This window comes from Gallinula chloropus, assembly GCF_964237585.1.
Source record: "Gallinula chloropus genome assembly, chromosome: 3".
NCBI lineage: Eukaryota > Metazoa > Chordata > Aves > Gruiformes > Rallidae > Gallinula > Gallinula chloropus.
Window position 1 is genome coordinate 53,478,038 of NC_140087.1, and position 16,905 is coordinate 53,494,942.

At 41.3% G+C, this 16,905-nt stretch overlaps 1 protein-coding gene across 1 annotated transcript in view; it reads right to left on the reverse strand.

Moving 5' to 3' along the window:
• Positions 1-16,905, reverse strand: part of KIF6 (kinesin family member 6) — a gene marked incomplete at both ends in the record, with an annotated part of 163,788 nt that overhangs the window by 125,979 nt on the left and 20,904 nt on the right. Inside the window, 2 exons of the mRNA XM_084261758.1 lie at positions 10,741-10,847; positions 14,438-14,585. Coding sequence (XP_084117884.1) covers positions 10,741-10,847; positions 14,438-14,585 — 255 coding nt within the window. The remainder of the gene's footprint in view (positions 1-10,740; positions 10,848-14,437; positions 14,586-16,905) is intronic.

Sequence of the window (16,905 nt, forward strand, 5' to 3'; positions counted from 1 at the left end):
CTGATTCAAGAGGCCAGGTTATGAGTTATTTAGGCACCAGCAGAGCTTTCAATAGCACAGAGATTTGATTTTTTCATTCAAGTATAGAACTGGAACATAATGTCCCTAGCAATCCTGCCATGTCACTGTGACAGGAAATCCTTCACACTGGCACTGATGAATTCTGCAGGCAAGACAAGAAAAGCAGTTTTCTTCTCCTGCACTTTGTGAAAGCAGGAGTATATTGATTCTCCCTTGGGAGACTGTTGCTCATTTAGGAGTTAGGGATTCACACAGCAGTTAAGCTGAGCAGGCACAGCCTGTGTTGTGCTGCACACAAGACATGGCATTCAGATCCGTCATGCTGCACAGACCCCTTGGCTGCATGATAAATTCAGCCAGCTCACTGTAAGAGAATGGCCTGCTAGCACCAGGCTGGTCATCACACTACCTAAGTGGCCTTGGCTTTATCAAAAAAACCCACCCTTTAGAAATGGAGCTGATTTCTTTTACAGGCACTACATAAGAGCTCAAATGACTGAAGAGGACAGCTTCTCTCCACAGACAGGATCCATGCTGTGCAGCACGCCATGACGAAATCCATTTGGGCTGTGTCTGATGGTTCAGGAACCTGGGGTGCCCAGCATCTGATGGGATTTACTTGCCATCTATATTCCTCCTCTTATTCTGTCTTATTAGAGCAGTTACCTTACTGAGCCATTTGTTGTCAGGACTTTCCAACTGGGATCCAGAAAGAACCCTATACCAGCTTTCTCTCCCATCCACCCCACTGTGCAGAAGGAGGAGTTAAAAGTGGAACGTTGAGATCGGTGGTTCACATATGAACAAAACATGAGATCTGCTAGAATCTGCAGGAAACTATAATAATTGCACTCACAAAAACCTGTTTGTTAAATAATATTTTGATGTTCAAGAGTAAAGTTGCCTTGAACAGCACAGCAATAATCTGAATTAATTTATTCATCTGATGCCATAAGAAAACACACCTTGGAAAAGTTTCACTGACTTCTCCCTACTGCTTTTCAGGAAATAAATCAACATAAAATCTCAATGGTAATAAACAAAAAGTAATATACGACGAAGTTATTTTATACATGTAAAGTCTATTTTGTTTGAACTGTAATAAACAAAACAATTTAAAAGAAATTATTCAAGAACAGTTGTCAGCTGTCTCCCCATTAACAAACAGAAAAGCTAACATTTACAAAACTTAAGATTCTCCTAATCTTTCATATTCAGTTGCAACACAGCAAACACTTTTCAAAGCATGTATTTCACAGAATCACAGAAATGTAGGGGTTGGAAGGGACCTCAAGAGATCATCGGGTCCAACCCCCCTGCCAGATTAGGCTCCCTAGCTCATATTGCACAAATTGTCCAGACTGGACTTGAATATCTCCAGACAAGGAGACTCCACCTCCTCCCTGGGCAGCCTGTCCCAGGGCTCTGTCACCCTCACTGTGTAAAAGTTCCTCCGCATGTTGGTGAGGAACTTCCTGTGCTCCAACTTGCAGCCATTGCCCCTTGTCCTGTCTCCACAGACCACTGAATTGGGGCTGGCCATTTACCCTTGCATTCCATGCTTAAGATACTTATAGACATTAACTATGTCCCCCCTTAGACTTCTCTTCTCAAGACTGAACAGCCCCAGCTTATTCAGCCTCTCCTCACAGGGGAGATGCTCCAGGCCCTTAATCATCTTCGTAGCCCTTCTTTGGACTCTCTCCAGGAGATCCCTGACCTTTTTATACCAAGGAGCCCAGAACTGGACACAATACTCCAGATGGGGCCTGACCAGGGCAGAGTAGAGGGGGAGGATCACCTCCTTTGACCTGCTGGCCACACTCCTCCTGATACACCCCAGGATCCCATTGGCTCTCTTAGCCACTGAGGCACACTACTGGCTCATGGGCAACCTGTCATCCACCAGGACCCCCAGGTCCTTCTCCACTGAGCTCTTCTCCAGCAGGTCACCCCCAGCCTGTACTGATACAAATGGTTGTTCCTCCCCAGGTGCAAGACTTTACACTTGCTTTTGTTGAACCTCATCTGGTTTCTCCCTGCCCAGCTCTCCAGCCTGTCCAGGTCTCTCTGGATGACAGCACAGTGTTCCTGCGTGTCAGCCACTCCTCCCAGCTTTGTATCATCGGCGTACTTGCTGAGAGGGTGGATGCTATTCCCTCATCAAGGTCATCAATAAAGATATTAAACAGGACTGGACCCAACACCGAGCCCTGGGGAACACCGCTAGTCACAGGCCTCCAGTCAGATTCTGCTCCACTGATCACGACCCTCTGAGCCCGGTCCGACAGCCAGTTCTCAACCCACATCATTGTCCACTCATCTATCCCATGCTCTCTCAGCTTTTCTATCAGGATGTCGTGGGAGACAGTATCAAAGGCCTTGCTGAAGTCAAGGTAGATGACATCCACTGCTCTCCCTCCATCTACCCAGCCGGTGATGAGATCATAGAAGGCTAAGAGGTTGGTTGAGCACGATCTCCCCTTGGTGAATCCATGCTGACTGCTGCTTATGGCCTTCTTGTCATCCAATTGTTTGGAGATGGTGTCCAGAACAAGCTCTTCCATTACCTTTCCGGGGACAGAGGTGAGGCTGATTAGCCTATAATTGCCCGGATCCTCCTTCTTGCCCTTTTTAAAGACTGGAGTGACATTGGCTATCCTCCGGTCCTCAGGCACTTCTCCTGTTCTCCAAGACCTATCAAAGATGATAGAGAGTGGCTCAGCAATCAGTTCCGCCAGCTCCCTCAGGACACGTGGATGCATCCCATCTGGGCCCATGGATTTGTGTACAGTAATCCCTTTGAGCCACTCCTGGACCACTCCCACCTCAACCAGAGGGAAGCTCTTCATTTCCCAAACATTACTTCTTTCATCCAGAGTCTGTGGGTCCTGGGGGGCCTTTAAGGTGAAGACCAAAGCGAAAAAGGCATTCAGTATCTCCACCTTCTTGTCATGCGTTGAGGCCACACCTTGAGTACTGTGTGCAGTTCTGGGCTCCCCACCATAAAAAGGACATTGAGGTCCTTGAGCAAGTGCAGAGAAGGGCAACCAGGCTGGTGAAGGGGCTGGAGGGCAAATCATATTGAGGAACAGCTGAGGGAGCTGGGGATGTTTAGCCTGGAGAAGAGGAGGCTGAGGGGAGACCTTACCACCACCTACAACTACCTGAAGAGAGGTTGTAGAGAGGTGGGCGATGGTCTCTTCAGCCAGGTGATAGGAGATAGAACAAGGGGAAATGGCATGAAGCTGTGCCAGGGCAGGTTTAGATTGGATATTAGAAAAAAAATTTTTACTGAAAGAGTTGTCAGGGCCTGGAACAGGCTGTCCAGGGAGGGGGTTGAGTCACCTTCCCTGGATGTGTTCAAAAAAAGGGTAGATTAATGTCCTGGTTTTGGTCAGGATGGAGTTAATTTCATTTGTAACAGCAGATGAATGCTGTGTTTGAGAGTAAAATGGGAGTACTGCTGATAACACCCTGATGTTTCTAGTTGCTGTCAGACAGTCAAGGACTTTCTCAGCTCTTCATGAGAAAGGAGGGGCGAAGCCAGGACAGGTGACCCAACTGACCAAAGAGAGTATTCCACGCCAGTTACGTCCTGCCCAGGATATACTTAGGGATATGGCTTAGCATAGGATGGGAATGGTTGGAATCGATGATATTCAAAGGTATCTTCCAACCTTGTGATTCTGTGATCCCCCGTTACCAGGACACCCGCCTCGTTCAGCAAGGGACCTACATTATCCCTGGTCATCCTCTTACTATTCACATATCTAAAAAAACCCTTTTTATTATCCTTTATGTCCCTTGCCAGCTTCACTTCCAAGTGGGCTTTAGCCTTCCTAGTTGCATCCCTAAAGGCCCTGACCACATTCCTGTATTCTCCCCAGGTGCTCAGACCCTTTTTCCACAGCTCATAGACCTTCTGCTTCCCTTTGAGTTTACTCATTAGCTCCTTGCTCATTCATGCAGGTCTTTTGCTTCTCTTTCCCAATTTCTTACTCAAAGGGATGCATTATTCCTGTGCTTGGAAGAAGCGCTCTTTTTCATATGAAAAGAGTAACTATTTTAGAAATTTAAAACACTGGTAATTTTCAGAACATTGAAAATACAGTTCTTGAAGATGGTGGCCAATTTCTAGATGACATAGTTGGTACAGGCATCGAAAAGCAAGAGGGCTGACATTACTGCAGTTGACCCTGGAGGTAGGCAACATGTATATTTTCATCAAAAATATCAGACTGAATAAAATATATTTCCTATATCTTGAAAATTATTCCTTGGGGCTTTCATTTTTCTTCTTTGTTAAGCAGCAGAAGAATTAATATATTAGCTGGTTTAGAGTATTAGCTCATTTGAAGTAAGTAAACAAATTCAGGTGTTTTTTTTTAAAATGAAAATATTTTTCACTGACCCCATGGAACATAACAGTTCTGCATGTTCCTAATATATATTGACAAAGGTATCATTATTTATGTTTGAAGTTTATTGGCTCTTAGGTTAAAATGTCTTCTTTTTAATGGACTTGACTCCACTTAATTTATAGTTCAAATAAACTGCATCTTTCTGGAGAATAAGCTGGTTTGGCGGGGGGGGGTGGGGTAGTTTTTTCGGGGGGGGGGGGCGGGGGGTGTTTGAGGTTTTGTCTGTTTTGTGGTTTTTCTATGTTTTTGCTTTTTAAAATCAGCCAACATCATACTAAACCTTATACATTTCCCCTACCAAAGAGGACTTTAAAGAATCTTCACACAAAAATAGGGAATCATCGATGCTGGCTGGCAGTTCAGATTACATTTTCTCCCAGCCACATCACTTCCGATTAATGGTTGTCTGAACTATCTGTGAAGTAGCTCCTCAACTACTGCAGTATAAATATTGTCATTTTAAGGTAAAAACCCATTAATTTCAGCTTGCCTTCACATCTAAGAGCATCACTTGCTGCACTTTTTACAGGTAAAGTGCTACTGACTTAAGCTATAACTAATGGTTCTATAAGCTCAGTCTTTATTTTTGTGTTATTGTTTGGCACCAGGAAATTTCTTAGTACTTAACAAACAAAACAAACTAGGTAAGAAGTGTCTGAGCTGGTAGCTTATAACTAAATTAAGTTGTTTTGATTCAGTATCATAGTTATATAAATTCCAAATACAGTGTACAACCGTGAATCCGTTAGAGGTAAAAGCATTTTGCACAACCTCAGAGCAAATGAAGAGCTTTACAAAAATTTTCCTAATTTGAACAGTCCTGCAAATCTTTAATGAAAACAAGAGATGGCAGTAAGGATTCAAATAGTCTTCTACCAGCTATACTTTACAGCAGTAGTTTTATGCTTCTTATATGCTTGAAACTAAACATAATTCTTCATATAAACATGGAACTCCACAGCTATAACCAGAATCAGATTGCCAGTATTAAGTTTTTGCATTCTAATAAATAAAATTCTTCAAATAGATCTGCATCTGCATGTGCTGTGTTTCAGCTACACGGTCACAAAACTAAACCAGCTTTGCATAAGCAAAACAAGTTACAATTGTAAACTAAGGCACAGATTATACAAAATATTACATAACACATGAATTACATTCATGCATTTGTCAGGAATTTATTTCCAGAGAAGTAGTGATTTTTTGTGACAGTCTCTTAGAATCATAGAATCATAGAATGGTCTGGGTTGGAAGGGACCCCAAGGATCATAGAGCTCCAACCCCCCTGCCACAGGCAGGGACACCAACCTTCAGGCCTGGATCTACACAAGGCTGCCGAAGGCCCCATCCAACCTGGCCTTGAACACCTCCAGGGACGGGGAATCTACTACTTCTCTGGGCAACCTGTTCCAGCACCTCACCACTCTCTCTGTAAAAAACTTCCCCCTAATATCTAATCTAAACCTTCCCTCCTTTAGCTTTAGTCCATTCCCCCTTGTCCTGCCATTATCTGCTCTTTTAAAAAGTTGAATCCCCTCCTGCTTATAAGCTCCCTTCAGGTACTGGAAGGCTGCAATGAGTTCCCCCCACAGCCTTCTCTTCTCTAGGCTGAACAAGCCCAGCTCCCTCAGCCTCTCTCTGTAGGGCAGGTGCTCCAGCCCTCTAATCATCCTTGTGGCCCTCCTCTGAACCCTCTCCAACAGTTCCACATCCTTCTTGTATTGCAGGCCCCAGATCTGGACACAGTACTCCAGATGGGGCCTCACGATGGCAGAGTAGAGAGGGATAATCACCTCCCTGTTCCTACTGGCCACCCCTCTTCTGATGGAGCCCAGGATACCATTGGCCTTGTAAACTACAAGAGCACACTGCTAGCTCATGGTAAGTTTCTCATCCACCACAATCCTCAAGTCCTTCTCAGCAGGGCTACTCTCAAGGAGCTCTTCTCCCAGTCTGTATCTATGTCTGGGGTTCTTCTGGCCCAAGTGCAACACCTTACACTTGGCAGTGTTGAACCTCATTAGGTTCCCTCGGGCCCATCTTTCCAGCCTGTCAAGATCCCTCTGGATGGCTTCCTTTCCTTCTAGGGTGTCGACCACACCACTCAGCTTGGTGTCATCTGCAAACTTGCTGAGGCTGCACTCAATTCCATCATTGATGTCATTGATAAAGATGTTAAAGAGCACCGGTCCCAAGACAGACCCCTGGGGGGCCCCAGCTTGTCACCAGCCTCCACCTGGACATAAACCCATTGACCACCAGCCTCTAGCTACGGTCTGTTAACCAGTTTCTTATCCACTGGATGGTCCACCCATCAAATCCACTTCTCTCCAATTTAGAGATAAGGATGTGGTGGGGGACTGTGTCAAAGGCCTTGCACAAGTCCAGGCAGATGACATCGGTCGCCTTCCCTTCATCTACCAATGCTGTCACTCCATCATAGGAGGTTACCAGCTTGGTGAGGCACGACCTTCCCTTGGTGAAGCCGTGCTGGCTGTCCCGGATCACATGCTCTTCCCTCATGCGCTCCAACATGTCATCCAGGAGGATCTGTTCCATGATCTTCCCAGGCACAGAGGTGAGCCTCACCGGCCTGTAATTCCCTGGGAATTCCTTGCTCTCTTTCTTATAAATGGGAGTGACATGACCTTTTTTCCAGTCCCCAGGGACCTCTCCTGACAGCCACGACTTTTCAAATATGATGGAGAGCGGCTTGGCAACCACATCAGCAGCTCCTTCAGGACCCTGGGATGTGTATCATCCGGCCCCATAGACTTGTAGACATTCAGTCTCATGAGGTGGTCTTGGACTTGCTCTGCTCTTACAGTGGGGGGCGATTTACTCCCCCATTTCCCACCTTGAGTTCTAGGGATGCAAGGTTCTGGGATTTGAGAATTATGAGAATCCTGGCTGCCAGAGAAGACCGAGGCAAAGAACTCATTCAGTACCTCAGACTTCTCCTCATCAGTTGCAGCCAATTCTCCTTTCTCATTTACCAAGGGGGGTACATTCTCTTTGGCCTGTCTCTTCTGGCCAATGTACCTGTAAAATCTCTTCTTGTTGTTTTTAACATCCCTTGCCAAGTTCAGTTCCATCTGCACCTTGGCTTTCCTGATCCCATCTCTGCAAGTCCGAACAGCATCCCTGTATTCTTTCCAGGCTACACACCCTTGCTTCCAGAGCTTGTATTTGCCTTTCTTTTCCCTCAGTTTGACCAGCAGGTCCTTGCTTAGCCATGCTGGCCTCCTGCCCCTCTTGCCCACTTTCTTATTCAGAGGGATAGAGAACCTTTGAGCTCTCAGAAAGGCATCCTTAAAGAGTAGCCAACTTTCCTCAATGCTTCTGTCTCTGAAGACCACCTCCTAGGAGATCTTGGCCAACAAGTCCTTAAACAGCCTAAAGTTTGCTCTCCTAAAGTTCAGGGTCCTGATGCCACTCTTTGCCAGGCCCACATTCCTTGAGATTACAAACTCAACTAGGGCATGGTCACTGCAGCCCAGGCTGTCTCCAACCTTAAGACCTTTAATGATCTCCCCCACATTGGTGAGCACCAGGTCCAGCAATGCATCACCTCTGGTCGTTCTATCCACTATTTGAACCAGAAAGTTGTCATCTACAGACTCCAGGAGTCTCCTGGACCTCTTGCAGCTCGCTGTGTTGTTTTCCCAGCAGATGTCCGTGTGGTTAAAGTCCCCCATCAGGATGAGTGCCTGTGCCTCTTCCCTTCTGCATACTTTAGATGGCAAACTAATCTTTTGTTTACTCTTTTAAAATGACACATTTCTTCAACAGTTTCCTTGTCCATCTTACATACTTGGGAGAGTATCAGCACAGACTCCTACTATTTACCCAAGCACAGGAAAACCTGCATTTGACTTTGCATGGTGCTTAAAACCTGATAATCCATTGTGGAGTTCAACAGGAAATTATGCATAATATAACCCTTTTAAAGTACAAAGAAAAAAAAAATTCATTTTCATACTCTCATTAAACACCTGTTTTCAAAAACTTGAGGAATTTATTCTGTACTTTGCTTACTACCAGTAAAATATTAAAAGGTTTTAAACACATACAAATTTCAGAAAAATGAAATATGTTTGGTTATAAACACCTGATAAATTTTAAATATGTACATTGTCATTTACAAAAATTAATCAAATTCACTAAAATATATTCATACAACTACCTCATCAACTTGTACTCCCTTTTCAGCTCAGAATGCCACTATATATTTTCGAATTATGAACCTCTAAATTGTTATCTTAAAAATAAACAAAAATATTGTATTAATTAAATACTTTTATGCAGTGCTAAATATGATCAATGAAGTTATACAGTTTTAGTGTATGGTATGTAATTATTTGACAAATGGTCTACCAGAAACAGTAATGGGCATGTACAGTAAAACCATTAAGCACTTAAGATTAGTTACTCTGTAGAGAAAAAGTTATTATCTCACTAAAACCCATCCTTCAATAGCAGGCCCTACATCAGTTTGCAGGTAATTGTCCCAATGTGCTTTATCCCTAACACACAACCAAATTATTTGTCAACTTTTACTTTTAAAAAAAGACTAATATATAACAAGCAGTTATTGTTTAGCTTAATTGAGTTGCCATAAACCAATTATTCTGAAATTCATGATTATTAGTAAACATTCAGAACATCATTTTAAAATGTTATATTTTCCAGTGCATATTACCCAAAAGAACTAATTTGAAACAATGCTGCAATTAAATTAAGAAAATTCAATTTAATTCAATTGAATAAACTCAACTTTGTAAAATGAATAAGTGGAATGAGTTCAAATTAAAAATTGAAAATAATTTAATAAATGAAATTATTAATTTAATAAACTTGAATAACTTAATAGCATTAAGTTTAATTCACTGAATAGAGATGAAAATAACAAACTATTTTATGCAGAACTGCAAAAAAATGTGCACCTGCAAAAATGGGCACAAAAATTAAATTACTACCCAAATTAGTCTCTGATATAAAATATTTCTCTACATAGCACGGGAAGCAGATAATAAATCAAATTAAATTCCTAACCTTTACCATGAAAGACATCAGTAAATATATACAGTCCTAATAGCAGCAATGTGTCATGAAGTGATAAAATTTAATTCCATCCTATAGAAAGCAAAGCAATGCAAACAATTTAAAGCCCAGTCTCATACTTGGAGTTGATCTGCTGCCTTGCTTATCTCTGGACTAGTTTCTTGTATAAATAACGCTCTTAAAAGTTTTTTTGTAAATAAATGTCCTTGGTACCACAGACTGTGTAGAAAACTAAAGCTAGATCTTAACACAACTTAGAAGATTTTTTTTTTAAATACATAAAATGGGTTTAGCATGTTAATAATGTAATTAGCTACTTTGATATAAAATTCTATTGATTTTCTATTACTGTTCCATTAGCAGATTTCAGTACATTTCCTGCTCTTTTATCATCAGTGATTTAACTGCTAGTTACATGTTTCTCTCAGTATCATGTTGAATGAAAATGTTTATGGTTCCCAGCATTATTTCAGGACATTTGCCAATCCAAGCACTCAACAACTTATTTACACATATTTACTATTTGCTGAGTTATTTTAAGAGTAGCACAGACTATACACTATTTTTCAGAAACTTAGTAACCACAGTTAAAATTAGCTATAAATTATAAGGCCTTTAACTTCACCAGGCTTACGTGTTCATGACCTTAAAAATTATTACCCTTCTCCAGTTATTAGTAGGTGCAAGTGTCTCAATGAAAATTATTTTAGTAATCATCCATTCTAAAGTAAACATTGTCCTTTAGAATGCCTTGTCGCCTTTTCTATTATTTAACTTCTTTCATAACTGCTTGGTTTAGAAAAACAATTAAGCTTCAAGAAAGAGGTCCAAGGAGAAGCAAGCAGGGAGTTTTTCTCCCTACTTTTGCAAAATACACTGCCTGTTACATGTGTCTGCCACACACACACCCCCCATACAAAGAGGCAGACAGCATTAAGAAAAACAGGTATACCTTCTTTTTTTTTCCAGTAGCCACAATGAACCTCTTCTGCACAGTATCAATAGACATTTTTAGAATTTCACCTTCAGTTACTACCATCTAGCTCCACTAGTCTCTATGCATATAAAATAAGAGAAACTTTAGATTACGTTGATTACATAGAGAGGCAAAAGCATTTTTAGTTAAAAGGAGATCAGTAACGTAGTTTCAAAAGTTCCCCAAATGACCCAACTGGGCATCTGAAAATAACTTCTGTTGGTTTTGATGATTGTCCACAGTTATGTTACTCACGGTAAATCTAATCTGAAGGGCTTGTGTCTTGGGTCTAGCAGATCATAACCACATTCATTGTAGATTTCTAAGTAGGAAACATGAGTTGTATACACTTTACTGGTATCCTGGATAACAAAAGACAAAAAAATAATAAGAAATAAAGGAAGAACTATAAAGAAAAGTCAGAGCTAGACCAGAGGACAATCTATCACCACAGCTTTTATGTCACTTCCTTACTCTCTTTTTCTTTCCCTTGGTATGGTTTGTATTGTCACTCATGATACTTTTATGTTTTCTGTCTCTGTACACATAGAGGGTCAAGAAAGAAAAGGGGAAAAAAAAAACATTTCAAGAAAACACGCACACAAAAGAAATCTCAAACAAAAAATCCCCCAAAAACCCCACCATACCCATGAGTTTAGTCCATATACATGTAGATCGTGGCAGCCTGCTTGCAGAACCATGCAAGAGGCCATTTCTTACTTCTACAACAAAAAAAAGAATGCTATTATAAAGAGGTAAACCCTCATATTATGGATAGAAAGACCCTGCTTAAAAAAAAAACCCAAGAAAAATCAACCAAAAGATAATCAAATATTTACTTACTTTAGAAACATCAGTGACATACTACTTTCTAATCTGTTTATCATAACATTTAAGCACTGTATATGATGTTGGCTATTCTTTGTAATCCTCTTTTTTTTCTGTGTAATTGCCAGAATGTAGCTTAAAACAACTGGGTTTTGCAGACAGAATTCTCTCCTTTTGGGTAAAAAGTTTTGTTTCCTGCATTTCAAATTGCACTGGCTCAATGCAAGTAAGAGCTTCAAAAGTCTTGAATTTTGTCTACCTAAATTCACTCTCTCCTGTTCCATCTTATTTAGGGTTAGGAGGTAGATGATTCTTCTCCCTTATGTCAGCACTTTCTAAAGCACAGTTGTAGGTAAAAAGAAATCAAACAAGGGAAACGTATAAAAAGGCAGGCAGGTAGAAAGATGAAATCTCAAGAAGAGCATAACTAAGTAGAGCTTTTGATCCAAAACCCAGTCTGAAAATGGAAACACAAATATTTTTATTTTTGCAGAAAGTATCCGCTGAGAAGGTGGCAAATAAACTACTTATTTTTCATCCTATCTTTTTTTATTGCATATTTTTCACTATAAAAGTATGTTGGTGTGTTGATACTGTATGTTGCTGAAGATTGCAAGATCAATCTGTTCACTTGCCACAACAAACATCCTCCACTGGGACACAGGAGTTCAATAGGTGAAAAGCAACACAAATATGTGTTGGTTCTGTCCATTGCCGTTCCCACAAGAGCAAGCTTTCGTGCACCTGAAACATACTGTGTATGTTTACCTTCTAAAGCTACACTATGGAACAGCAAAGATAATCACTTGATGTTATCAGCCTTTACTCAGGGCATGGTGATGTGACTGAGATATAGATCCTGTGAGTAAGAACTGGTACCCTATATTATATGAACAACAGAGCATAAAAGTTTAATGCAATGATTGAATAATATGTAAATTTGTTTAATTAAATAGCTTTGTTAAAATGTGAAGACTAATCTTAAATAAGTCATAGGCCTGGTGGAATAAGTTAAGAGAAAAACCACCAGAGCCCTCTTTTCCTTTCTTCCCTTTTGCCTCATAATAGTTAGGCAAGCACTAGAATAACTGTGTTCAGTCATATCAGTATTACAAATATTAAAAGAAAATGAAATTTCTCATAAACACAGAACAATCATCAGTGCTCTTAGTCTGGCACATGCTTGTACTTTTTCAGTCACTTCACTGCATACAGAAATAAATTCAAATTAATTAAATAAATTGAAATAATGCTACAGTATTTGGTTATAAACTAGCATCCCTCCACATCCTTCTTCAGAAAAAAGCTCTTAGAATACCAACCACAGTATCATCAGCTAGTTATTGTTTCTCACAGTTCCCTTATATAGTGTGACCAGCAGGTCATGGGAGGTGATTCTTCCCATTCACTCAGCTCCTGACAGATCCCACCTGGAGTACTAACAGACAGCTCTGGGCCCCACAAGATAAGATGGGCATGGAGCTGTTGGAGCAAGTCCAGAGGAGGCCATGAAGATGATCAGAGGGCTGGCGCACCTCTCCTGTGAAGACAGGCTGAGAGGGTTGAGCTCGTTCAACCTGGAGAAGAGAAGGCTTCAAGCAACCTTCCAGTACTGGAAGGGGCCTACAGGAAAGATGGAGAAGGACTCTTTTATCAGAGAGAGCAGTGACAGGACAAGGGGTAACAGGTTTAAACTGAAAGAGGGTAGATTTAGATGAAATACTAGGAAGAAATTCTTTATTATGAGGGTGGTGAGGCACTGGCAGCGTTCAAGGCTGGACTGGATGGGGCTTTAAGCAATTTGGTGTCATGAAGAGTATCCCTGCCAGTGGCAGCAAGATTGGAATTGGATGGTTTTTGAGGTCCCTTCGAACCCAAATAATGCGATGGGTTTATGATATGTGGCAAAACAACAGGATATGATACTGAAGCTTTCTTTCCAACCCGTATGCTGCAGGTCAGTCAGTATAAATTAAGATTTAGAATGAATAACATAATTAACTTTTGTGAATTTATGCCACATTTTCTGTGCATAAAATAAACATGCTGTCTTATTAAATGCTATTTTAAGTATTTAATATTGCCGAAATTTTTTGTGAAGCCAAATCAATATTTATATGGGTGTAGTGTCTATTTTTCCACTATAAGTTTCAGAGGCAGAACTGCTTTCCAAAATACAGATCACTACGTTTGAAAGTGCTTTCCTAGTCACCGTTAACTAGTAGTTTTATTGTAAAAACAGACCAGATTTTTTCTTCATTTTTGAAAGAATGCATTAGGAATAATGAATAAAAGCATTAATAATAATAGATATGTTACTATTTACATCTTTACCTGTTCATATGTTACAACAATGCAATTACTTTAAGAAATTTGCCTAACAATGTGTCTACACAACTATATTCAGTGAATCAGACTTTATTACTAATACCATATATGCATAAAAACATTCTATACAACTGGAATTAAAAGGAAAACAGTAGTGAAGAAAAATTAATATGGATATCCATTTTCTTTCTAATATTTAAAGGACTTGCATTATTTTCACCCTAATGAGATGCATTTAGCATTAGCATTCTAAAATGCATTCTCACCATTAAGTAACATTAGGTAGAATAAGTTTTACATAAAATAAGCAGTTGACTATTTTAAAAAGCTTAATATTATTTATAGTATTTTATTGGTTCATTATGTAATGTATGAAGAGTAAAAATAAACCTCCATCTTTTATACAAGACTGTTGTTTTACACAGGACTCAGATCAATTTTTCTATAAGATGTGTATGAGGAACTGCACACAATACAAAACCAGTGTTGCTATTATAAGTATTAAACCAGGAAAACGGATTACATGATTTGAATGTATGTTGCACCAACTAAAAACAGCATGGTTTTTAAAAGGACAAAAAACCCCTACAATGATGGCCATGATTTTCTGTCTAGCAAAACAAACCAAAATTATTAGCAATGTATCCTTGCACTAAGGTATCATGTCAAGTTAGATATTTTCTTCAGCATTAAATTTAGGGCTTCTTCTAACACTATTATAAAGATAGATTTTCACAAAGTAGAGAACAATTTGTAAACTAAATATTAAAAATAAACAGAAATCAATGTTCCATACCTTCTGCAATTCATCAAAAATGAAAGATAGAGTCCTGGGAATTATGCCTCGATCACTGTAACGTTCTGCTCCTCCTGTGATGGTAAAAGTTTTGCCGCTCCCTGTCTGACCATATGCAAATACAGTACCATTATACCCTGCCAAAACACTATAAAAAAAAAAAAGGGGGATATTACTAATATAAAGCACAACATATTTTCCATGCTCAATTTTGTATAGAACTAAAATATACTTAATAGTATTTCTCAAATATGAAGCCATTGTCTTCGGTAATAAAAGAATACCCTTCAAGATACGTATTCTAGATTCAATGGAATTTAACTATCTAGAACTGAAGGCCTTTTTGACACTTTGGCAAAATAATTTTCAGTATTTATGAAGACAGAGTCATATTTTTATGTGACACACCTCTTGTGGGCTGATGTCTGAAATATAAATACAACATATAATTTCTCCCTTGATATTAAAAATAAAATTTCAATTATCCAATGTTTAACATGTTTATTAATACAGCTATCATGCATTTCCATCGTACAGCTCTGGCCAAAGACAAAAATACTAAAAATCTACTTCCATGTGGTCAGGGCCTGTAGGAATGCAACTAGGAAGGCTAAAGCCCTCTTGAAAACGAAGCTAGCAAGGGACATAAAGAATAATAAAAAGGGGTATTTTAGATATGTGAATAGTAAGAGGATGACCAGGGATAATTTAGGTCCCTTGCTGAATGAGGAGGGTGTCCTGGTAACGGGGGATGCTGAGAAGGTGGAGATACTGAATGCCTTCTTTGCTTCTTTGCTTCAGTCTTCACTTCAAAGGCCCCCGGGACCCAAAGACACTGGATGAAAGTAGGAGTGTTTGGGAAATGAAGAATTTCTCTCTGGTTGAGGTAGGGGAGGTCCAAGAGCAGCTCAAAGGGAGTAATGCACACAATTCCATGGGCCCACATGGGTTACATCCACGTGTGCTGAGGGAGCTGTCGGAGGTGATTGCTGAGCCGCTCTCTATCATCTTCAACAGGTCTTGGAGGACAGAAGAAGTGCCTGAAGCTCCCTTCTGGTAGCTGTAGGTGGTCATAAGGTCTCCCCTCAGCCTCCTCTTCTCCAGGCTAAACATCCCCAGCTCCCTCAGCCGTTCCTCATATGATTTGCCCTCCAGCCCCTTCACCAGCCTGGTTGCCCTTCTCTGCACTTGCTCAAGGACCTCAATGTCCTTTTTAGGGTGGAGAGCCCAGAACTGCACACAGTACTCAAGGTGTGGCCTCAATGCATGACGAGAAGGTGGAGATACTGAATGCCTTCTTCGCTTTGGTCTTCACCTCAAAGGCCCCCCAGGACCCACAGACTCTGGATGAAAGAAGTAATGTTTGGGAAATTAAGAGCTTCCCTCTGGTTGAGGTGGGAGTGGTCCAGGAGTGGCTCAAAGGGATTACTGTACACAAATCCATGGGCCCGGATGGGGTGCATCCACATGTCCTGAGGGAGCTGGCGGAAGTGATTGCTGAGCCGCTCTCTATCATCTTTGATAGGTCTTGGAGAACAGGAGAAGTGCCTGAGGACCGGAGGATAACCAATGTCACTCCAGTCTTTAAAAAGGGCAAGAAGGAGGATCCGGGCAATTATAGGCTAATCAGCCTCACCTCTGTCCCCGGAAAGGTAATGGAACAGCTTGTTCTGGATGCCGTCTCCCAGCAATTGGATGAGAAGAAGGTCATGAGGGGTAGTCAGCATGGATTCACCAAGGGGAGATCGTGCTCGACCAATCTCATAGCCTTCTACAATCTCATGACCGGCTGGGTAGATGGAGGGAGAGCAGCGGATGTCATCTACCTTGACTTCAACAAGGCCTTTGATACTGTCTCTCATGACATCCTGATAGAAAAGCTGAGAGAGCACGGGATAGAGGAGTGAACAGTGATGTGGCTTGAGAATTGGCTGTCAGACCGAGCCCAGAGGGTTGTGATTCATGGAGCAGAATCTGACTGGAGGCTTGTTACTAGCGGTGTTCCCCAGGGCTCGGTGTTGGGTCCAGTCCTGTTTAATATCTTCATTGACGACCTTGATGAGGGAATAGCATCCACCCTCAGCAAGTACACCGATGATACAAAGCTGGGAGGGTTGGCTGACACGCAGGAACACTGCGCTGCCATCCGTGAGACCTGGACAGGCTGGAGAGCTGGGCAGGGAGACACCAGATGAGGTTCAACAAAAGCAAGTGCAAAGTCTTGCACCTGGGAAGGAACAACCATTTGTATCAGTACAGGCTGGGGGATGACCTGCTGGAGAAGAGCTCAGTAGAGAAGGACCTGAGGGTCCTGGTAGATGACAGGTTGGCCATGAGCCAGCAGTGTGCCTTGGTGGCTAAGAGAGCCAATGGGATCCTGGGGTGCATCCAGAGGAGTGTAGCCAGCAGGTCAAAGGAGGTGATCCTCCCCCTCTACTCTGCCCTGGTCAGGCCCCACCTGAGTATTG